This window comes from Petaurus breviceps, unplaced genomic scaffold (assembly GCF_028583685.1).
Source record: "Petaurus breviceps papuanus isolate PSGF00001 unplaced genomic scaffold, PetGlider_PUasm1.0 91041, whole genome shotgun sequence".
NCBI lineage: Eukaryota > Metazoa > Chordata > Mammalia > Diprotodontia > Petauridae > Petaurus > Petaurus breviceps.
Window position 1 is genome coordinate 38322883 of NW_027187400.1, and position 18786 is coordinate 38341668.

Below are 18786 nucleotides of genomic sequence, written 5' to 3' on the forward strand. Positions count from 1 at the left end.
CCCTTCCCCTCTGAAGTCCATAAATCTCTGACCTTTTGACCCTCCAATGAGGGGAGAGAAGGGCTGGTTTTTTGAGTGGTGAGGACATGGCCAGGTTAACCCTATCAGCCCCACTCTGTCCCCTCTTCTAGTCCCAGATGGAGGAGTTCCGCCAGCTCAAGGAAGCCTTGCAGAAGATGCCCAGCTTCCAGGAGCCCCGTGCCAGCCGGCAGCAGCAGCAGCAGGTGGTCCTCCAGGCCCCAAGGCAGCAGGCTCAGCTCAGGAAGCCTCAGGTAGAGAAAGAGCAGGGCTTCTCTGAACTCCTGAGAATGGGGGTGGCATAATGTGAGGGTCTCCCACTGGGAAAAAGCAGTCTAGAATTGAGAACTCCAGTCCTAAAGACCCCTTGTGCCTTAGTTTGTTCAACAGTAAATGGGATCCCCTCAGGGACCCCCAGGGATCATAATGTTTTGTTGGTTTACTCGGATCCTAAGCCTGAGTCCAGTACCACCCAAGGCAGTCACTCCTTCGAGACAGCTCACATTATTAGGAGATTTTTCCAGACAAGCTGAAATTTGCCCTTTTGTGCCTTCCACCTATCGGTCCCACCTACTCTGTCCTCCAAGGACAAGCAGAAAGTGGCTACTCCTTCTGCCACATGAAAACTTTTTTTATCTAGTATGACTAGATATTGTGATGTCCTGATATGAGCCTTCTCTTCTCTACTAGAAACTAGCCCGGTTCCTTCTGCCAAAAGGTTTTTCAACAAAATCCAACACCTGCTTATTAAAAATACTAGAAAATATGGGAATAAGAGGGCTTATTTTTTTAACTTAATAGTATTTTGGACTTATTCTTAATATGATAAATGTTATCTATCTAAAGCCAAGGACAACTGTTATATATAATGGAGAAAAGTTAGACATCTTTCCAGTAAGACCAGGCATAATGCAAGGATGTCCATTATCACCACTACTGTTTAACATATTAATATCTGTTGTAATATGCTATAGATATCTCTAAACTATCTATAGCAATAAGAAAAGAAAGAGAAAGAGAGGAAATAAGCTTAGGCAAAGAAATGTGATACAATCATTTAGTCAGAAAACTCTAAAGAATCAATCAAAACAATAAATTCAGGAAGTTGCAGTACATAAAATCTGTATACATCATCAGCATTTCTATATATTATCAACCATTTTCTTCTGCAGAACCTCATAAGGCTTGGATTCAATGCACCCTTAGGCCTTATGCACATCATTTATACTCAATGGACCTCAGTTTTCTCATTTGTAAAATTAGGGGGTTGATTGAACTTGGGGACTTATAAGGTTCCTTTTAGCTCCAGATGTATGGTCCTGTCTTCATCCCGGTCCCTCTACCTGGTACACTCACTCTCCAGCTGTCAGTGGCCTTTCTTAAGTGTGGAATCCTAAACTAAACACCCAATTGTCTAAACATGTCAAATAATAGACATTAGGAATATTTCCCAACTTATTCCTTTTTGGGAGTCTGCTTAGAAGTGGTAGTTGAAGCTATGGGACTGTAGCAAGAAGACAGAACCCAGAGGAGACCTTTGTTGAACAGCTACATTGAGGGGTCCTGAAGAAGGTGAGAATCTTCCAAAGGGGAGAGAGAGACAGCTCTGACATTTCAAATGTGCCTTATTTGACTGCAAACTCCCTGAGGGCAAGGACTAGCTGACATTTTTCTTTGCATCCCCAGCCCCTCAGGCAATGCCCAGCATATAGTAGATGCTGAAGAAGTAGCTTGAAGTGATGTTGAAGAAGAGGGTTTCCAGTAGGGAGGGGGTGGTTAACAGTGTCAGACACTACAGGGAATTCATGAAGCCTGAGAACTGAAAAGAGTCCATTAGATGGAGAGGAGTATGGGGTGGGAGAAGAGGGGAAGTTCGATTACAAAGGGTGGAGGAGACAGGGGCACTAGGGGTACGTGGAATAAGGAGACATTTATCAGTGAAGGCAGGGAGAGAGATGAGTTAGCAAGGTCAACAGAAGGAAATTTTTGGATTGGGGAGGTGGAAAAGGGGAGAGATTGAAGATGTGAGGGGTGGAGTAGAGAAGGGAGAGAGACAGAGAGAGGAGTGAGGGAGAGGCAGAGACAGATACACAGAGAAACACATGGAAGGAGGGGAGGGGAAGGAATATGTGTTGAGTGCCTACTATGCGCCATGCCCTGTGCTAAGAAGACAGTGAGAACAAATGAGGTATTTGTTGAGTGGTGAGCTCAGAGCTGGTGCTTAATAAATGCTCCTTCTCATCCCCTTGCCTTCCCTCCCACTCACTGAGGGATACAAAGACATTCCAAACCCTGCTGTCAGACCCCTGATGGTCCTCCCTAGCCTTTCACCCCCTGGAAGATTGTTTGTACTTGTATACATTTTGTGTGATCTGCTCTGGGTTCATGCGGTTCCCCTTTGAGAGGGTATGAACACCCTAAGAAGAAGGACTCTTGTGTTTGGGGCCTTCTGTTACCTGGTCCGATAGCTAGCGCTGTTCCTGGCACTTTAGGGGCACTCAGTGAATGAATGAATGAATGAATGGAGTAAAATGCTAGGTTATCGGTGTTTGGCAGCTGTTGACAGGAAGAAGAATAGGCTTGCAATATTTACTTTAGGGGAAGTGTCAGAGTAGAGTAGAAGTATCTCTTAGCAGGGAAGGCCTGCCTGAGGTTATGTGCCAGGATTTTGTAGTGGGTAAAATCAGTTTGATTTTGTAACTTCTTTCTGTGATGTTCAGCTGCCCTGGGGAATAGAGTGGAGAAACTGGACCTGACCTGGTGATCCTGGGTCCTGAGAGCCTGGGGTGGGATATCTGAGCTGGGCCCCAGCCTGTTCCCCTACCTTCTTCCTGCAGGTGTTTGTGGCCACAGGCTCCAGAGTGGCCCTAAACCCCCAGGAGCCAGAGTTGGCCCCCCGCTGGAACCCTCAGGTTGCTTTGCCCCCCGCAACACGGGCCTTGCCCCCAGCTGGGCCACCTTTCTCAGACCTGAAGTTGCCTTCTTCTGGGCCCCCTGCCTGGCCCCAGAAACCCATCGAGGGCCATGTTCTCCGCTTCACCAGAACTGTTAACAGCCTTCCAGTCAGGCCCCCAGTATGTCTTTCCCCTCCCCCCCCTGCATGCTCCGGGTGGTTCCCCCACTTGTGGATGTGACTGCCAGGGTCGGAAGTCATTTAGATAATCACTTCTCACCAGCTGTTTCCTCTTCTTCCTCCCCAAGCCTGGAGATGTTTTGTCTTGTGGAGGGAAGGGAAGGCAAGGCAAGGCCCCAGGGGGTAGAGTCACAGGAGCTAGAACTCTAGAGTGATCCCTGCTTTTTTGGAGCTCCTGGATCACTTTGAAATGGGTAGTCTCTCAGCAACCAGAGCTGGGTCTCTGGCTTCTCCCTGGGAGTCCTAAACCCCAGAAACCAGTTAACCAGAGTTCTAGGTTAGTCATAAAGTGTATCACTAGAAATCCAATAACCTTCCCCTTCAACCTTAACTCTTCACCCCAAGGTGTACTCTGCCCTCCCTCACCAGCTGATAACATTGGCTGTACCCTGGAGACCAGAATAAGAGCTGCTTAGTGAATAAAGAAGAGATTTTGGGAAAGAGGCGGGGGGGAGGATCTTTGGCCAGGAATACTGAACTGCCTCCCCCCGCCCACAGATTCAGCAAGTAGTGGTGGTGGCAGCCCCGGTTTCTACCTCCCCTGAGAGACCCAGGCCACGGGGTCGGCCCCCTCAGCAGCAGCCTCTCACAGGGCTGGAGAGAGAGCCCCAGGCCCTCCCAGCCCCTGGTAGCCCCCAGGTACAGATGCAGAGGTGGGTGCTTGGGCTGGGGCCAGAGGTGGGGGGAGAAGAGGGAAACGGGGCCGAAGGGATGAGCATCTCCCCCAGCTCCCTTTGATAGGCCTGACCCCCAACAGTTGAGAAGTCCTTCCTGGTGCCAAGCGCTAGGATCTCTGCCATCTTTGACAGAAAAGTTGGGTGCTAGCTATAGTGTCTGAACAGCCTGGTCCTTCAGTATTAGAGTGGTTTTCAAAAGATCCATATAAGCAGAACTGGGGCCTCTTTCCAGGAGAAAATGTTGAGATTTATTTTCTCCTATTATATAGTAAATATACTTATGTCTAAAGTGTTTATCACACATGGCAGTTTTTGAATACAGGTTGGCTTAAATTTGTTCTTATTTTCTCTCTGAGGAGATTTTGGGCTAGATTTGGAACCAAAGAACCTAGATTTGAATCCTGGGGAGCCTCAGTTTCCTCGTCTGGAAAATGAGGGGGTGGGATGATGACCTCAAAGGTTACCACCGGCTCTAAACACCTAAGGCTTTTCCCCATCCGGGATGCATCTTGGGACTCTTGGATAAGTATTGATAGTTTTAGTCAATATATACCAAGGATGTCACACACCCAAAAAGTGCTTGGGAAATGCTGCTGTTGAGATTCCGGCATGCTGGAGATAGGAATGGATGGAGAGGGGCTCAGAGAAACCTGAGGTCAGGGGCCATTTAGGAGCTCCTTGATCACTCATTCTGTCCAAGTCTCAGTAAGATAGGAATGATCAACTGTAGCTCCTGCCTTGCAGGTTTGTTAGAGAGCAAAGGAGAGCTTTGCAAATGTTACAGTGCTAGAGTAGGTGTTATTAGCAGGTCTCTCGCTGGTGAACCCTCCCTGAGATCTAGCCCTAGCCCCCTTTTCCATTCCCTAGCTGGCAAGATATTGTCAACAGAGTGAATGCCCAAGAGAAGAGCCAACAATATCCTCCAAGCAGCCAGCCCCTGGGGCAGGGCCAGCCTCTTCCACCCACCAACCCAGGGGAAGGGGCAGGGCATCCGGCCCCCACCAAAAAAGCCCCTAGAAGAGCAGCACCTGACGAGGAGGAACTAGAGATGGGTAAGTGTGCCAGCCTCAGCCCCAGTCTGGCAGCAGAACCATGAACCCGGGTTAAAGGGCCCTGGCCCTTACTGTCTGTGAGACCCTGGGCAAATCACCCTCCTCCTCTGCCCTCAGTGGACCGGATCTCCACGGTCCTTTCCAGCTCTGTTCTCCGAATCAAGGACCCCTGGTGCTCAAGTTCTTTGGGGCCTTGTGTCCTCCCCTTGGCGAAATGGAATGAATGCCCTAATGGCCGAAGGGGACATACATCGTTATGTAGTGGGATACATCGTTACACATTGTCAGGTATATTGGTTGGCAATCAGGATAAATTGTTGCAAGTCAGAAGACACAGAGTTACATACCAGGAAATTTTTTTTAATGTAAATAGTATTTTATTTTTTCCAATTACATGTAAAGATTTCAGTGTTCATCGTTTATAAGATTTTGAGTTCCAAATTTTTCTCCCTCCCCAAGACAACAGGCAATCTGATATAGGATATATGTGTGTAGTCATGTTCAACATTTCCCCGTTAATCATGTTGTAAAAGAAGAAACAGAATGAAAGGAAAAAGACATGAAAAAAAAAAACAAAGAAAGAGAAAACAGTCAGCTTGGATCTGCATTCGGGCTCCATAGCTCTGACGGCATTTTCTGTCATGAGTCCTTTGGAATGAATTGTCTTGGATCATTGTATTGCTGAAAGAGTTAGGTTAATCATAGTTGTACAATGTTTCTGTTACTGTGTACAGAGTTCAGGAGATATTGTTATCCATTGGGACACGCTGCTCCATGCCTGGAGACACTGTAACAAGCCAGCGGGCCGCACTGTTACACATTAATGAGCCTTTGGGCCAGGAGGAGGCTCTCCAGGCTCAAGCTCTTGACCTTCCCATGATTCCCTTTGTCCTTCTCTTGAAGCAGCCATAGGGAATCATAGGAACTGCCCTGATGAGACTTTCACTTCAAGTCATCAAGCACTTATTAAGCCCTACTATGTGCTAGGTATTAGGGATACAAATGGGAAATAGCTCCTTCCCCTCAAAGAGGATCCATTCTGCTGAAGGGAAGAAGGAGATACAAAATATAGAAGATGCAAAGTAATTTGGGGGGATAGAGATTACCGCCAGTTGGGGAGCGGCCTTGGTAAGAGGCAGCACTGGACCTGGGCTCTGAAGGAAGTGAGGAACTCCACAAGGCAGAGGTAAGGAGGGAGGGCATTCCAGGTATGGGGTTCAAAGGCACGTAGGTGGGAAATTGAAATTCACATACAGGGAATACCAAGTGGGACAGCGTGCCTTCAGCACAGAGTGTAAGAGAGTTCAATATGAAAAAGTCTTATGATCAATCACAAGGTACCAGCTGTACACTAGGCAGCTAGATGTTGCAGTGGATCAGGAAGACCCAAATTCAAATCCTGCCTCATATACTTATCAGCTGTGTGACTCTGGGCAAGTTACTTAGCTGCTTTCTGCCTCAGTTTACTCCTCTAAAAATGGGGATAATAATAGCCTTTACCTCACAGGATCATGAGAATCAAATGAGTTATCATATGTAAAGCTCTTTGCATAGAGAGCTATATAAATGCTAGTTCACTGTATCCAGCACTTTGCTATGCACTAGGCTTGCACAGATAAAAAGTTCCTGCCCTCATGGAGCTTTCATTCTTTCTGACAAGATCACCTATTAACAGAATAGATGCAGATGACCCAGGTGCCAACCGTCCAGATTGTGAAGGGCTTTAAATGCCAGGCCAAGGAGTTGTATCATGATCTTTTATCCTAGGTGTCACTGATGCTTCCTGAGCAGGGGGATGACAAGGGTAGACCCATGAACTAGAAAAAACAAATCTGCTGTGTGGAAAGATGGATTGGAAATATAAGAGAGAGAGAAGCTGGATTGACCAGGCACTCCTGGTCAGAAATTCTTCCTCAGGTCCCCACCCCATGACTTCATCCAAGGCCCATTAAAAAGTCAGCCAGATTGGTTAAAGGGTTGGAGCCCTGAATTGATGGGGTTCTGACTGGGCCCCCAGCATAATGGGTGACTAGGGGGAGGTGGCATTATCCTCTCTCATTCTTGGTCTCCCTTTCTGGACATTGATTGGGGTCTTTGGCTAGGTGGCATACCCCCTCCCCAGTTAAGGTTGTGTGGCTGATTCTTCTGCCCTTCCCCTCCCCCCAGATGCTGGCATGATTGAGCGGGAGGAGAACATGCGGCTCAGGAAGGAGCCAGAAGCCCAGGGCCCAGTGGTGAGTACAGGATCCCAGGGGCCTGAGTGCCTGGGGGTTGTCTGGGGTGGCACCTGGAGGGCTCTGCCCACTCTTGCTTCTCTCTCTAGGGACCTGATACCCTTGCAGACCCTGCCCATGACCCCAACAACCAGGGTGAGGATGAGTTTGAAGAGGCCGAGGTAGAGCAGCCAAGGCTGGAAGAGGGGGCCCCAAGACCCCAGCAAGCTCAGGAAGCCCAGGAACAGGGAGCAGAAGAGCAGGGCCAGGTGATGGAAGAGGTGAAGCCCTGGGCAGGGGGAGGTGGGTACCAGCTACTCTGACTGAGAGGCTGAGGCTCTCTGAAGCCCAGCCTTGTGACTTCTGCCCCTTGGTTTGGGACCACAGGCTGGAGCAGGACCCCACAGGACTGGCACTGAGCTACTGAATGATTACCGGGATGATCAGGAACTGGTAAGGCCTGAAGGACTGAGGGCATTGAGGGGCCTGGTCTGGGGGCTCCCAGATAGGCCAGTTGTTGGGAAGACAATGGGCTGTGAGATGCTCCCCCCTTCTCAGTCTTTTTTCTGGAGTCGGAGGTCTAAAGGTCTGGAGGTCATGACCAGTGCCTAGAAGAAAGGCACTGGTTTTTCTCCTTAGCTTCATAAGGAAAGATGGAAATGATAATTTGTCAGTCACTTACAATATGCTAGCCCCTAGGCTGTGTTGGGGTACAAATACAAACATAAGATGATAATTCTAGAGCCAAAAGGGACCTTAGGATTTATTTAGTCTGACCCTCTCATTTTACAGAGAAGGAAAATGAGGCCCAAGAGGTCCAGTGACCTGCTCAGGGTCACAGCTAATAGAGAGCACACTGGCTTTGGAGTCAGAGGGCTTGGGTTCAAGTTTGTCCCCTGATATTTCCTGTGACTTTCGGCAAATCACTTGACCTCATCTCTAAAATGAGGAAGTTGGACGAGATGACCTCTGAGTGCCCAACCAGCCCTCGACCTTGGAGTCTGTGATTCTGAGTGGCCGAGTCAGGATTTGAACCCAGGTTCTCTGACTAAATTCTTTGCTCCTTCTACTTCCCACTGATGTCTGATGTCTGTGTATCCCTCCTCTCCTCTAGGATGAGAACCCTGACCTGGAGCTGGTACCTGAGACCAAGAGTCACCCAGAGGCCCCTGGCCAGAAAGATAATTACTACTGACCCTCCCCTCCCCCTTCTCCTGAACCCCTCTGCTCCCTATCCTCCTGAAGGGACCTGTGGAGATTAGATAGTATAAAAGGGTCAAAGTCCAGGCTTCTATGTGAGAAGAACAGCGTCAGCTGCACCTTTCCTCTGCCCTCCTGCCCCAGCATACACTACAGGGCACCCCCTTTCCTTCCCTCCTACCTAGCATACACTATGGGGTACCTCACTTCCCCAGCATACACTATGGGGTACCCTACTTCCTGCCTTCCTACCCCAGCACACAGTATAGGGTACCCCCCTCCCTGCCCCAGCACAAACCCTGGGGATTATTCTGCATTCCTTACTTATTTCTCCAGGACAGTCTGAGACTGTGTGGGCCATACAGCCTTTAAGGAGAACAGCTGAGCTAGGAAAAAGATCCTTGTGGCCCTGGGCATTGCCCCTTGTTCTCCAGCCCTCAGATATCGGCTCTCTCTGACCCACTACCCACCCACATCCTACAAGTCCCTAATGTTGGGATTTGGACAGCTCGGGGCCTCAAAATCAAAGGCTTCTTTAGAAGTAAAATAGGGCAGTGGGGCCATGAATCTGACTTCCTTTGGAGATGAGGATGGATTGCAAACCAGGAGCTGTTGAGGGGAGGGTGATGATTTTCATTTCCAGCTTGTCAGCCTTGTCTTTAGATCAGGAGAGAGAGAGACAGAGACAGACAGACAGACTGCCTTGAGCACACATGTGAAACATGAGTAAAAAGGAATGTCTTTCCTCTGCCAACTAAGCTCATTGAGGCTCCAGCTGGGATGGACAGAAGCCTACAGGGCCAAGACTGAGTTGTGACAGACAAATCAAGGACTCCAATGGGTGCTGGAGGTGAGAGCCTGGGAACCAGGACCTGGTTCAGGCCTAGGGGCTTCCCCATTTCCTTTCCCTGACATTTCTTCCCTCCAGTCACTTTCTGGGGATTGGAGTCTAGGGGTGGACTGTCATTCTACTCACCCCAGGGGCCCAGGAGGATAGAGTCAGACCCTAGGTGGGGGTGCCAGACCTAGATTCTCTGTGGCCAAGGCCCAGTAGGGTAGAGGGTCAGGCCCTTGATGGAGGCTCTGCCCTGATTTAGGACATTCTGAAGCTAGGCATTCTGAAGCTTCTCTGTACATAATGTATAGTCAAGCCTTAATATCCATTTTGTACACACAGAAAATAAAATTTTGAGTTAAATTCACTGTCTTTAGGTGTTTGACCTGGGAGAAGGAGACATGAGGCCCTGTGATGTGGGCACAAATGCCATGCTTAGTCCCCACCATCACTAAGAGGTGCGGAGTTTTTCTTGGGAAAAGGAAAAAGATGGGACTTATCCTTGTCTGTCACCAATAGTGTGTGTGGGATTTCCACATAACAGAACTGTTCCTGCTCTTTCATTTCTCCCAATCAGAGAGAATGGGCCAGAAGTTTGAGGTCCGCCTCAGTTGACAGTTGAGTTGCTGGATGGTGTGTCCAGTAACTGCTCCCTCTCTGCAGGCTGCCCAGAGCCCTCTTTACCCTTCGCTCACCCAGAGCAGCAAAGTGGGGCGGGACCCACAGGGCTATGCAGTCAGAGGACAGTGGTGTAGATTCCGCCTGTAGTGCTCACCTGTATGGCCTTGGGCAAGGAATATAAATTCCCTGACTGAGCCTGTTTCCTCCTCTGTACCATGAGACAGAGGACTAGGTTAGATGACCTCTAAGGGCTGTTTCAGCTCAAGATCTCTGATCCAGTGATCATCCCCCAAATCCTTCTCTGATGCTTCCATCAAGTGTGGAAGGGACTGAGCCTAGGATCTTTCTGGAAAAGGTTGCATTCATTTCCCTATAAGCCCCAGTAATAACAATGCCATTTATATAGGGAAAGTCCTCCATGAATCCTCTGTCCTGTTACATACTCCCCAAGGTAGACTGAGGTCATTTCCCCCTCTGGGCACTCTGCTGGAGGAGAAAGCCACAAGGCTCTAAAACTAAGCTGTCTAGTCTCCTGGGATTGACCCAGTTGATGGCAGACCTCTGTTTTGGCCACACTTTCCTGCCAAGGTCCTCTTCTTCAAGTTGCATAAGCCAAGCTGCTCTGACTGTGAAGGTTCCCCAGAGATTCCATGGGGAATCCTAGGGGAGATGGAGGGAGTGTGAGCCAATAAGAAGAGCTCACGCTCCACCCCCCACCCCTACTCTGCAAGCCCCTACTTTGGGAAACTAAGCAGTGCACGGGCAACTGAGGGAGAGGGTAGCTTCCATCTCAGGGACTTTAAGGGCCCCACCCCAAAGCTCTGCAGAATCCACAAGGGGCAGCGCTGCAGAGATGCTGGGATTGGGCTTAACCATCTTGGATGGGAGCTCTCTCTAGAGAGCTCAAAGGACTTTTCAGATGCTTCTCCCCACTGGCTGTCTGGTTCATTCATTCATTCATTCATTCATTCATTCATTCATTCACGTATTTCCTTAGTGTAAACTTTAGACCTAATACCTTACTCTAGGTCCTATGGAAGACACCAATAAGCCACTTGTGGTAAAGTTCAGTCCAACAAATTGTAGTTAATAAGGATTCATTAAATGCTTACTGAGTGGCCGGAAACTATGCTAGGGGATACAAAGAAAAAAATCCCTCTCCTCAGAGAGCTTATATTCTACTCGAGAGATCAAACATGTACCCAGATAAGAGAGAGATTAAAATGCTCTGGGATGATTTGAGGGGGAAAAGAGGCCTAAGAACTGGAAGCATTTGTAAAGGCATGAGGGAGGAGGTGGTGGGAACCTTGAAGGACAATCACCATTTAGCAGGGGGCTGTATGGGGGGGGGGGGAGCTGCGATCACACTCTGGAGCTAAGTGCCTGAATTGCCAGTCACAAGGCTGGCCATGGTGAATGAGCTATTTATAGGGGGTAGTTTGGAATAATGCAAAGATCTCCAGACCTGGAGTCAAGAGGCCTGAATTCTGGATCCAGCTCTGTTCCCTACTCACTATTTGACTTTGGACAGTTACTTTGAGGGGACTCTCAGCTTTACATATCTGTAAAATGAGTTGAATTGCACTGTCTCTAATTCTGATACCTTGGGATCTCATGATTATGAGTTCATGGGGGAAAGAGATCATAGTGAGCTAGAGCAGTAAAGGAAAACTTCTTGGAAGAGAAAGAACCCATTTGCCTTCCTCCCCAAATGGCTGGCTGGTTCCTTCCCAGCACAGAATGGTCTAACTGCTACTATTAAGGCTAGCTACTGGTTAACTCACCATTCCCCTCTCCACACCTCCCCCCAACCTTATATCTCCAACCTTTGGGAAGTTTCTCTATGAAGAAAATGCAGTGTAATGGAAATTCAACTCAACCAACATGTCCAGGCATTAAAAATACAAAGATAACAAGACAATCCCTGCCCTCAAAGGGTTTCCATTCTCCAAGAGGAGATGACAGTCTTACATATATGTTTAAGAAAATGCAAAGGTATCTGAAGAGGGAGAGAAAACTGACTGAGGGGATAGGGAGAGCCTTCATAGAGGAAGTAGCACTTGGCCTGGGGCTTCAAGCAATGAGGAGGAAGGGGCTCATGCTGGGTATTAGAACCAGCCAGTGAGAATGCCTGAGGGTTGAGGGGGGCAGAACAAGCCCCCTTATCCAACGGGGCCAAAATGTCATTTTTGTAGGGGAATTGTGAGAGGAAGTGTGGTACAGAGGATAGAGGACCAGATCAGGAAGACTGTGACTAGCTGGGATCACACAGCCAGTATAGATCAGTGTCACTCATGCCTTCCTTAGTCTGAGGACTGCCGGAGGCCAGCTTTCTGCCTATGTGGGGGATGATAATCCAGCCATAAAATTTTAGTATGTCACAAAATTTTGGAACTGGGAGAGAGGTCTTGGGAGTTCGATCTATACCCCAGGAACCCCTCATTTTACAGATGAGCTTCTGAAAAGGTAAGGGTCATGCCTAGGGTCACATAGCTAGTATTGCTTAGGCAATATCTGTGCTGTTGGACTTGGGGTCAGAAAGACCTAGGTTCAAATTCTGCTACTTTCTAGTGGTGTGACCTTGGGCAAGTCAGTTCAGCTCTCTGTGCCTCAGTTTCCCCATCTGTCAAATGGGGCTAAGAAAACTTGTTGAACTCACGGGAGTGATTTGAGGCCCAGATGAAACAGTGTGTGTAAAGCTGTCTAGTTTCCTTCAAAGCCCAGTGGCGGGTGACCAGTTCACATCCCTTCTACCACATCTGCCTTCCATGCCTGAGATGCACTCCCTCCTCATCTCCAACTCTTAGAAGGCCAAGTTTCTTTCCTTCAAGGTTCAGTTAAACACCATCCTTGACAGAGGCCTCTCCCCTTCCTTCCCTTACCTCCTTTTGGTTTTATACCTGTTCGTGTGTGTACATGTTATGTGTGCACACCCTGTACAGTGCAAGTGTCCAGAGGGCCTGGACTATTATTCCAGGTTAGCCCATCAGGTAATTCTGACCTGTGTCATTAAATATCTGCTATGTGCACTGTATGATGCACTGTACTAAGCACAGAGGCATCCAAAGAAAGGGAAGGGAAAAAACCCATAAAATCCAGTCTTTGCGCTCAAGGTAGGTGCAAATAATGATGGACAGACAAGCTAGAGACTTGACAAATTGGAGATAATGGGGGGGGGGGAACAGGGAGGGGGAAAGGGAGAGAGAGTTTCTTCACCCTTTATACCAAAAAAATCCCAAGTCCTGTCCCTATGCCCAGCCCCAGTACTCAGCACATAGTAGGTCCTTAATAAATATTTATGGATTGATGCAGTCAGTTATTCATCATTTTACCTGGGGAAAGCACACTTAAAACTTCAGGACCCTCCCTACGATTGTCAGCCTTTCCCAGGGACACAGAGAAAGCTGTCCTGGGCAGAGGAGGAGCTCTGGGGCGCCCTCCCGAGGTTTCCCTTTCCGGGTCTCTTTTTCTTCTCCCTCTCCCCAAGGAGCAGGGCGACGTCGAGGCGAGGGTTAATGTAGGCTCCGCCCCCACCACGGCGGTGCGGCTCGGGATCCCGCACTGGGCGCTGGCGGGGGCGGGGGAAGGCCAGCAAGAGGAGAGAAGAGAAGAAAAGGGGAGACTAAGGGAAGGGAGAAGAGACTGGCGGAAGGGAGGGGAGGGGAGGGGAGGGGAGGGGGGGGGGCGCGGGACGGGCTCAGCGGTCTGCCCGCCCGCCTCGCCAACGCGCCTGCCTCCCAGGCTCTGGCGGCGGCGACGGGGGGCGGAGACGCGGGGAGGAGGGAGCCGGCTGGCCGCCGCATCCGCAGCGAGCCGAGCGGGGAGAGCAAGAGGACCTTCCGCTGCGGATGCAGGACCGTGGGAGCCGGGGCACTGACTGAGCGGAGCCCCCCCCCCCCCATCCTCCCGCCTGGGAGATGCCCCGGGGGCACGGCAGCTGCTGTCGCGGACCCGGGCCCGGAGACCCGCGCTGCAGCGGCTGTCCCAGCAGCCGCCACCGCCGCCCTCGTGACCTTGGCCCAGGGCGCGAGGCGCCGCCGCCCCGGGGGTCCCCCGCCTCTCGCTGAGCCCCCAGCCGCGATGAGAGCGCCCCGCCAGCCGGTGCCTTGGCCCTGGCTGCTGCTGCTGCTCCTGGCCCCGCTCCCCCGCGTCCGCGGCGACCCCGTGCCACCGGTGCCACCGCCGCCCAGCCCGGAGCCCGAGGCGGAGCCCGGCCCGGACCCCCCGTGGTGTCCCTACAAGGTGCTGAGCGAAGGCCAGGAGGCAGGCACCGGTCGCCTGTGCTTCCGCAGCCCGGAGCCCGATTTCCGCTGCCAGCAGCGCCTGTGCAAGGCGTACCGCTCGGCGGGGCGCACGCTGGTGGCCAACGTGCTCCGCAACAGCAGCGTCCTGCTGCAGTGGCGCCCGCCGCCCGCAGCGCCGGCCCGCGAGCTGCGCGGCTTCGCGCTTAACTGCTCCTGGGACGGCAGCTACACCCGCTTCCAGTGTGACCGCGTGCAGCTCGGCGCCTCTTGTCGCGACTACCTGGTCCCCGACGTGCACGACAGCGTGCGCTACCGCCTGTGCCTGCAGCCGCTGCTGCGCCGGCCTCGTCGGGAGCCCTCCCCCCCGGGCGCCCCGCCGTCCCCGACGCCGCCGCCGCCGCCACCCGCCGAATGCGTGGAGTTCGCGGCCGAGCCGGCTGGCATGAGGGATATCGTCATCGCCATGACGGCTGTCGGGGGCTCCATCTGCGTCATGCTTGTGATCATCTGTCTGCTGGTGGCCTACATCACGGAGAACCTAATGCACCCTGCTTTCGGGCGCCCCAGGGGCCGGAGACAGCCCTGAAGGCCTGGCCGCGGGGTCGGGCCGCTGCTGCCCTGGGGACAGCGATCCCAGGCCCAAACAGCCTGCCAAGGCAGGTGGGCAGAGACTGTGATTGTACTTGGCCCCTGAAGTGGGGCCAAGTACCTTCTGCTCTTTCTAGGACTTAGCCCTGAGGGCCCCCCCCCCCCCCACCATGGAACTGGACTGGGTGATGTGGGAAGGGGATTGTCGTCGAGCTGGGCAGGGAAAGCCTAAGGCCCAGAAAGCATTCTTGTTGTTGGGAGGGGGGATGCATTTGTTTGAACCCAAATCAAGTCCCTTTCCCCTTGTCCAAATCTCTCTATTCACATACCCCCCTACCCTGCCTCAGGTCTCTGACCCAGCTTCCTCTACTCCAGTCCCTAGAACTGGGGCCAGTGCATTGGAAGGTGGAGTGCAGACTACCCTGAGACCAGGAAAGGCTAAATTGGAAGTCTGAAGAGGCAAGACCCACCCCTTTCCCCCTAGCCCCAGGTGACAGGGGGCTTGTGGCCCCTGGGGTAGGGATCCATTGGAGCTGGGGGACAGGAAACTTTGAAAACATCAATCCTTTCCCCGCTGGCCCTTTCTTTCCATCAGTGTTCAGTGATTTTGACTACATTTCAAGCCTGACTGCAGCTTCTAGGGCAGTATTTGGGATGGAGGGGAACTTGCCCCTCAGAGAGGGAGGGGGAGGAGGCCAAATAAGGAGACTCAGTTTACTGTCCAGTGTGTGAGCAGGGGCCTCGGGGGTCCTAGGCTAGTCAGCACCAGCACACAGCCCTTCAGATTCAGCTCTAGAGACAAGATATGTTTATTCCCTCTGAGGGCACCTCTTCTCTCCACACCACTCACCACCACATTAGAAATACCCACTCTGAGCTGCTTCAAATCCCTACCAGTTCCCACTTTTCCCTTTTCAAATTGTCAATTCTCTGAAATCTCTTTGCATCACCTAATCCACAGACTCCCAAACACCTGGCTGGGCAATACCTCAGGAGGCCCCTTGGTTAGCCTTTGAGAATCAAACTCAAATTCATTTGAATTTTCAAAATTAAAGCTGTGCCATCTGTGTGGGAGAGAAAAAAAATCCATCACCTAGAGGGTGGGGTCAGGTAGCCTGAGTGCATTTTATAAGGAAAGGATTCCCCTCCTGCCCTCTGTGCTAAACCTTCTGGGTTGCCTTTTCCCTAGAGGTTTGAAGGCCTGTTGAGAGACCCTCCCCAAAGTTCACCATCCTTGGACCAGAACTGGCTCCTTGCACCTAAAATTGCTTCCCAGGGATAATAGGGAGCAGCTGAGAGGTTGGTCTCTCAGTGTGTTCCAGGAGTGAGAAGGGCAGATGCTTCCTCCCCTCTGGGGACCTTGGGGAGAAGGGTTTTGAGCAGAAAGTTGCTTCACAATCCACCAAACTGGTTATTGCCTATGCCCATTATAAAAGATTGAGCCCAAGAGCCACAGTACAGGAAGGGTGGGCTCACACCAAGTGCCTGTGTGGACCAACTTCTTGTTTGCTGGGGGGGAAGCAGGCCTGACCAGTGGGAAGGTGGACTGAAGGACTTCCTTGCCAAGGGGAAGGGGTGTGGGAAGGGAAGAGAAGGCTTTTCCTAGTTCCTCATCTGTTCCACCATCCCCATTGCAGCCTCTTCTATGAGTCTAGTGACTAATATAGATAACCACAACCTTGCCGCACAAGGTGGTCTAGGAGGTGATTCAGCCCAGTCTTTGCCCTTTTCGCCCCCCTCCACACCCAGCCTGTAGCGAGCTTGGGCTCTTAGCTGCATCACTCCAATATCTACTATTATCTCGTGCCTTAGGGTGGAAAGTTTACCCTGTGGAGACCCGCCCATTTGTCCATGTGAGGAGCTGTGTCCATCCAGGATCTGTGTTCACTTATGTCAGGAGCCAGTTAACCCTGATGGCCTTTGCTTTTGGCTAGACTAGTGTAAAAAATAGTGGATTTGGAGCTGTAGAATCTGGGTTCAAATCCCTTGCCTGCCACTTGCCATGTGACTTTGGGCAAGTCACTTCATGTCTTGGGGATTCCATTCCTTGTCTATACACTGAGAAGAACTAGAGTAGCTGACCTACAAAGTTCCTTCCATGTCTGAGTCTATAGATCTCTGATCTAGTTGACTTTGGCTCCCTGGGACTGGCAGGTTATGCTCTGTGGTATGTGTGTATGTGTGTGTGTGTGTGTGTGTGTGTGTGTGTGTGTGTGTCTCAGTCTGGTTGCTGCACGTCCCTCCTTCCTCACCTCCTTCCTTTTCCCTAATCAGATCTTGCCTGGTAAGATTATTAGCACCCCCTTATTTTCCTGTTTCCCCAAACACATATTAACTACACTGTGGTCATCTACCTTCCATCCCTGTTTCTGCTTTTCCTCTCCCCAACCACTAGGAAGTGTAATGAGTTAGTAATGAATTAGCCTTCTGGACTAAAGTTGCTTCTGGATAAATTTTCCCCAGAGGTTTGAGGGCCTGTTGAGAGAGGCAGATAGCTACATCCTCTGTAGCTTTGTGTTTTTCCCTTGCTGTGAGTATCTTGTTACTGGTATTTCCCAGCTAGGGATTGGGGCTGGTTGCTAGGGAGGGAGCCCACAGCTCTCCCGGGGCAAGGCCAACTGATCATCTGGACAGTACAGGAGTGACTTGAGATTCAGAAAACAGACAGAAGGAAAAGCTCAGTCTATGGATTCAGGGGAAGAGCCAATTCCCACATCACTGCTGGTTAGGAGTAGCTTTAAATAAATCTACAGCTGTGGCCAGTGCTGCCACCAACTGGACTTAAGGGCTCCATTCTGAGGCTCAGCTACCAGGCTACAGCTGGACATTGAGACCCAAAACATCTGCCCATGATTCGGTAAGGCCTGGATCATTGGGGTATGGGAATTGTCCAAGAAATCACCTGGACCCTTAAGTGCCAGGAACATGGGTTAGCCAGGAGTCTCCACAACACAACAGTTCCTTCTAGGCTAAAGAGGGACCCAGGAGGCTGTAAATTGTAGAGGAGTAGAAGGAAGACCTCTGAGAAAGTAATTCTCTTGTCTTTGGGGAAGCAGTATACGTGGACAGGGGAGCCATGGGGATTCTGACTTCTTCCCTGGAATCCCTCAGCATCTTAGACAAATCCTGTTCCTGGACCCAACTCTTGGGGGAAGCTTTTGGCCTACCCTTTGCTGCCAAGTGGTCCATACAACTGCTTGGTCTAAGCATCAAGGCTCAAGAGGGATTGGTCACCAGGTCAGAAGTCATTCATTGTTTATCAACCCGTCTAACCCCATTCCCTCTTTCCTCCATTGAGGGAGAGAGGAGGAAGGCAGAAGACTTCAACCTCCTCCCTACTTAGAGATTCATTCCCTACCTCTTCCTGGCTGATCGCTCTGCCACCACAGAAGTGACTATACCATATATTCGTGTAATGTTTGCTATTGGAAATTATCTTTGTTTTTCTGTCTGGATAGATTGGAGGAAATATTGCTGTGTAAATATTGGGGGTGGGATACTTATTTATTAAGGGATGGTGTATTTGGGTTGGTTTGGGAAGACAATTTAGCCCAAGAGACGATTCCTCTTTCTCCCTAGCTCTTTCTTAGATGTTCTGTGCCTCAACTTCCCCATCTGTGAAATGGGACTGCCTGCCCTCCAGGGCTGTTGTTCATGGGGAATGTGAACAAGGACAGCTCCTTTCCTTCCCACCTTGCTCCCCCAAGGGGCAGTGTCTGCCCATCAGTAACCTTGGTATTGGGGTTTACCCCCACTCCTGCTTCGCACTGTGTCCATGTGTCCAGCCTGTCTAGTGTCCATGTGTAACTACAGCCCTCTGGTAGGGGAGTGGGGGAGGGAGGAAAATGTGATTTCCCAGGTGTGGTCTCCCTTCTCCGGACTGTGGGGCCTCTCCAGATTTGCTTGGAGGGGCAGGAGATTAGAGGTTCACTGCTCCTGTCCACATTGAGCCAGCCTGCAAATAAACTCGTGTTCTCAGTTCTGAGTGTTGGTTCCAGATGCATATATGCTCTTCTGTCCCCTGCCCTACCTGACAACCCAATAGGCCCATTCAAGGAGAGTGAGGCCTCTGGGGATTCAAGCTGAAAGCTGAGTTGGGTGCAGGGCCAGGCAGTTATGTTTGGTGGCATTGAGGGGGGCTGGGGGAGGACAGACAGCTCAGCGGCTGCTGCAGCTAGAAATAAACCAAATGTCTCTCTAATGAC

At 50.9% G+C, this 18786-nt stretch overlaps 2 protein-coding genes across 2 annotated transcripts in view; both read left to right on the forward strand.

The window, feature by feature from the left end:
- Nucleotides 1–9491, forward strand: part of LOC138154592 (Golgi integral membrane protein 4-like) — a 49921-nt gene extending 40430 nt beyond the window's left edge. The window contains exons 10-17 of the mRNA XM_069079559.1: nucleotides 132–272; nucleotides 2856–3092; nucleotides 3650–3804; nucleotides 4696–4880; nucleotides 7047–7114; nucleotides 7204–7374; nucleotides 7481–7546; nucleotides 8208–9491. Coding sequence (XP_068935660.1) covers nucleotides 132–272; nucleotides 2856–3092; nucleotides 3650–3804; nucleotides 4696–4880; nucleotides 7047–7114; nucleotides 7204–7374; nucleotides 7481–7546; nucleotides 8208–8288 — 1104 coding nt within the window. The 3' untranslated portion in view covers nucleotides 8289–9491. The remainder of the gene's footprint in view (nucleotides 1–131; nucleotides 273–2855; nucleotides 3093–3649; nucleotides 3805–4695; nucleotides 4881–7046; nucleotides 7115–7203; nucleotides 7375–7480; nucleotides 7547–8207) is intronic.
- Nucleotides 9492–13798: 4307 nt separating this feature from the next.
- Nucleotides 13799–18559, forward strand: FNDC10 (fibronectin type III domain containing 10). The gene has a single exon (XM_069078376.1). It carries the CDS (start codon nucleotides 13830–13832, stop codon nucleotides 14577–14579), a length of 750 nt encoding a protein of 249 aa, XP_068934477.1. The 5' UTR covers nucleotides 13799–13829; the 3' UTR covers nucleotides 14580–18559.
- The last annotated feature ends 227 nt before the right edge of the window (nucleotides 18560–18786 follow it).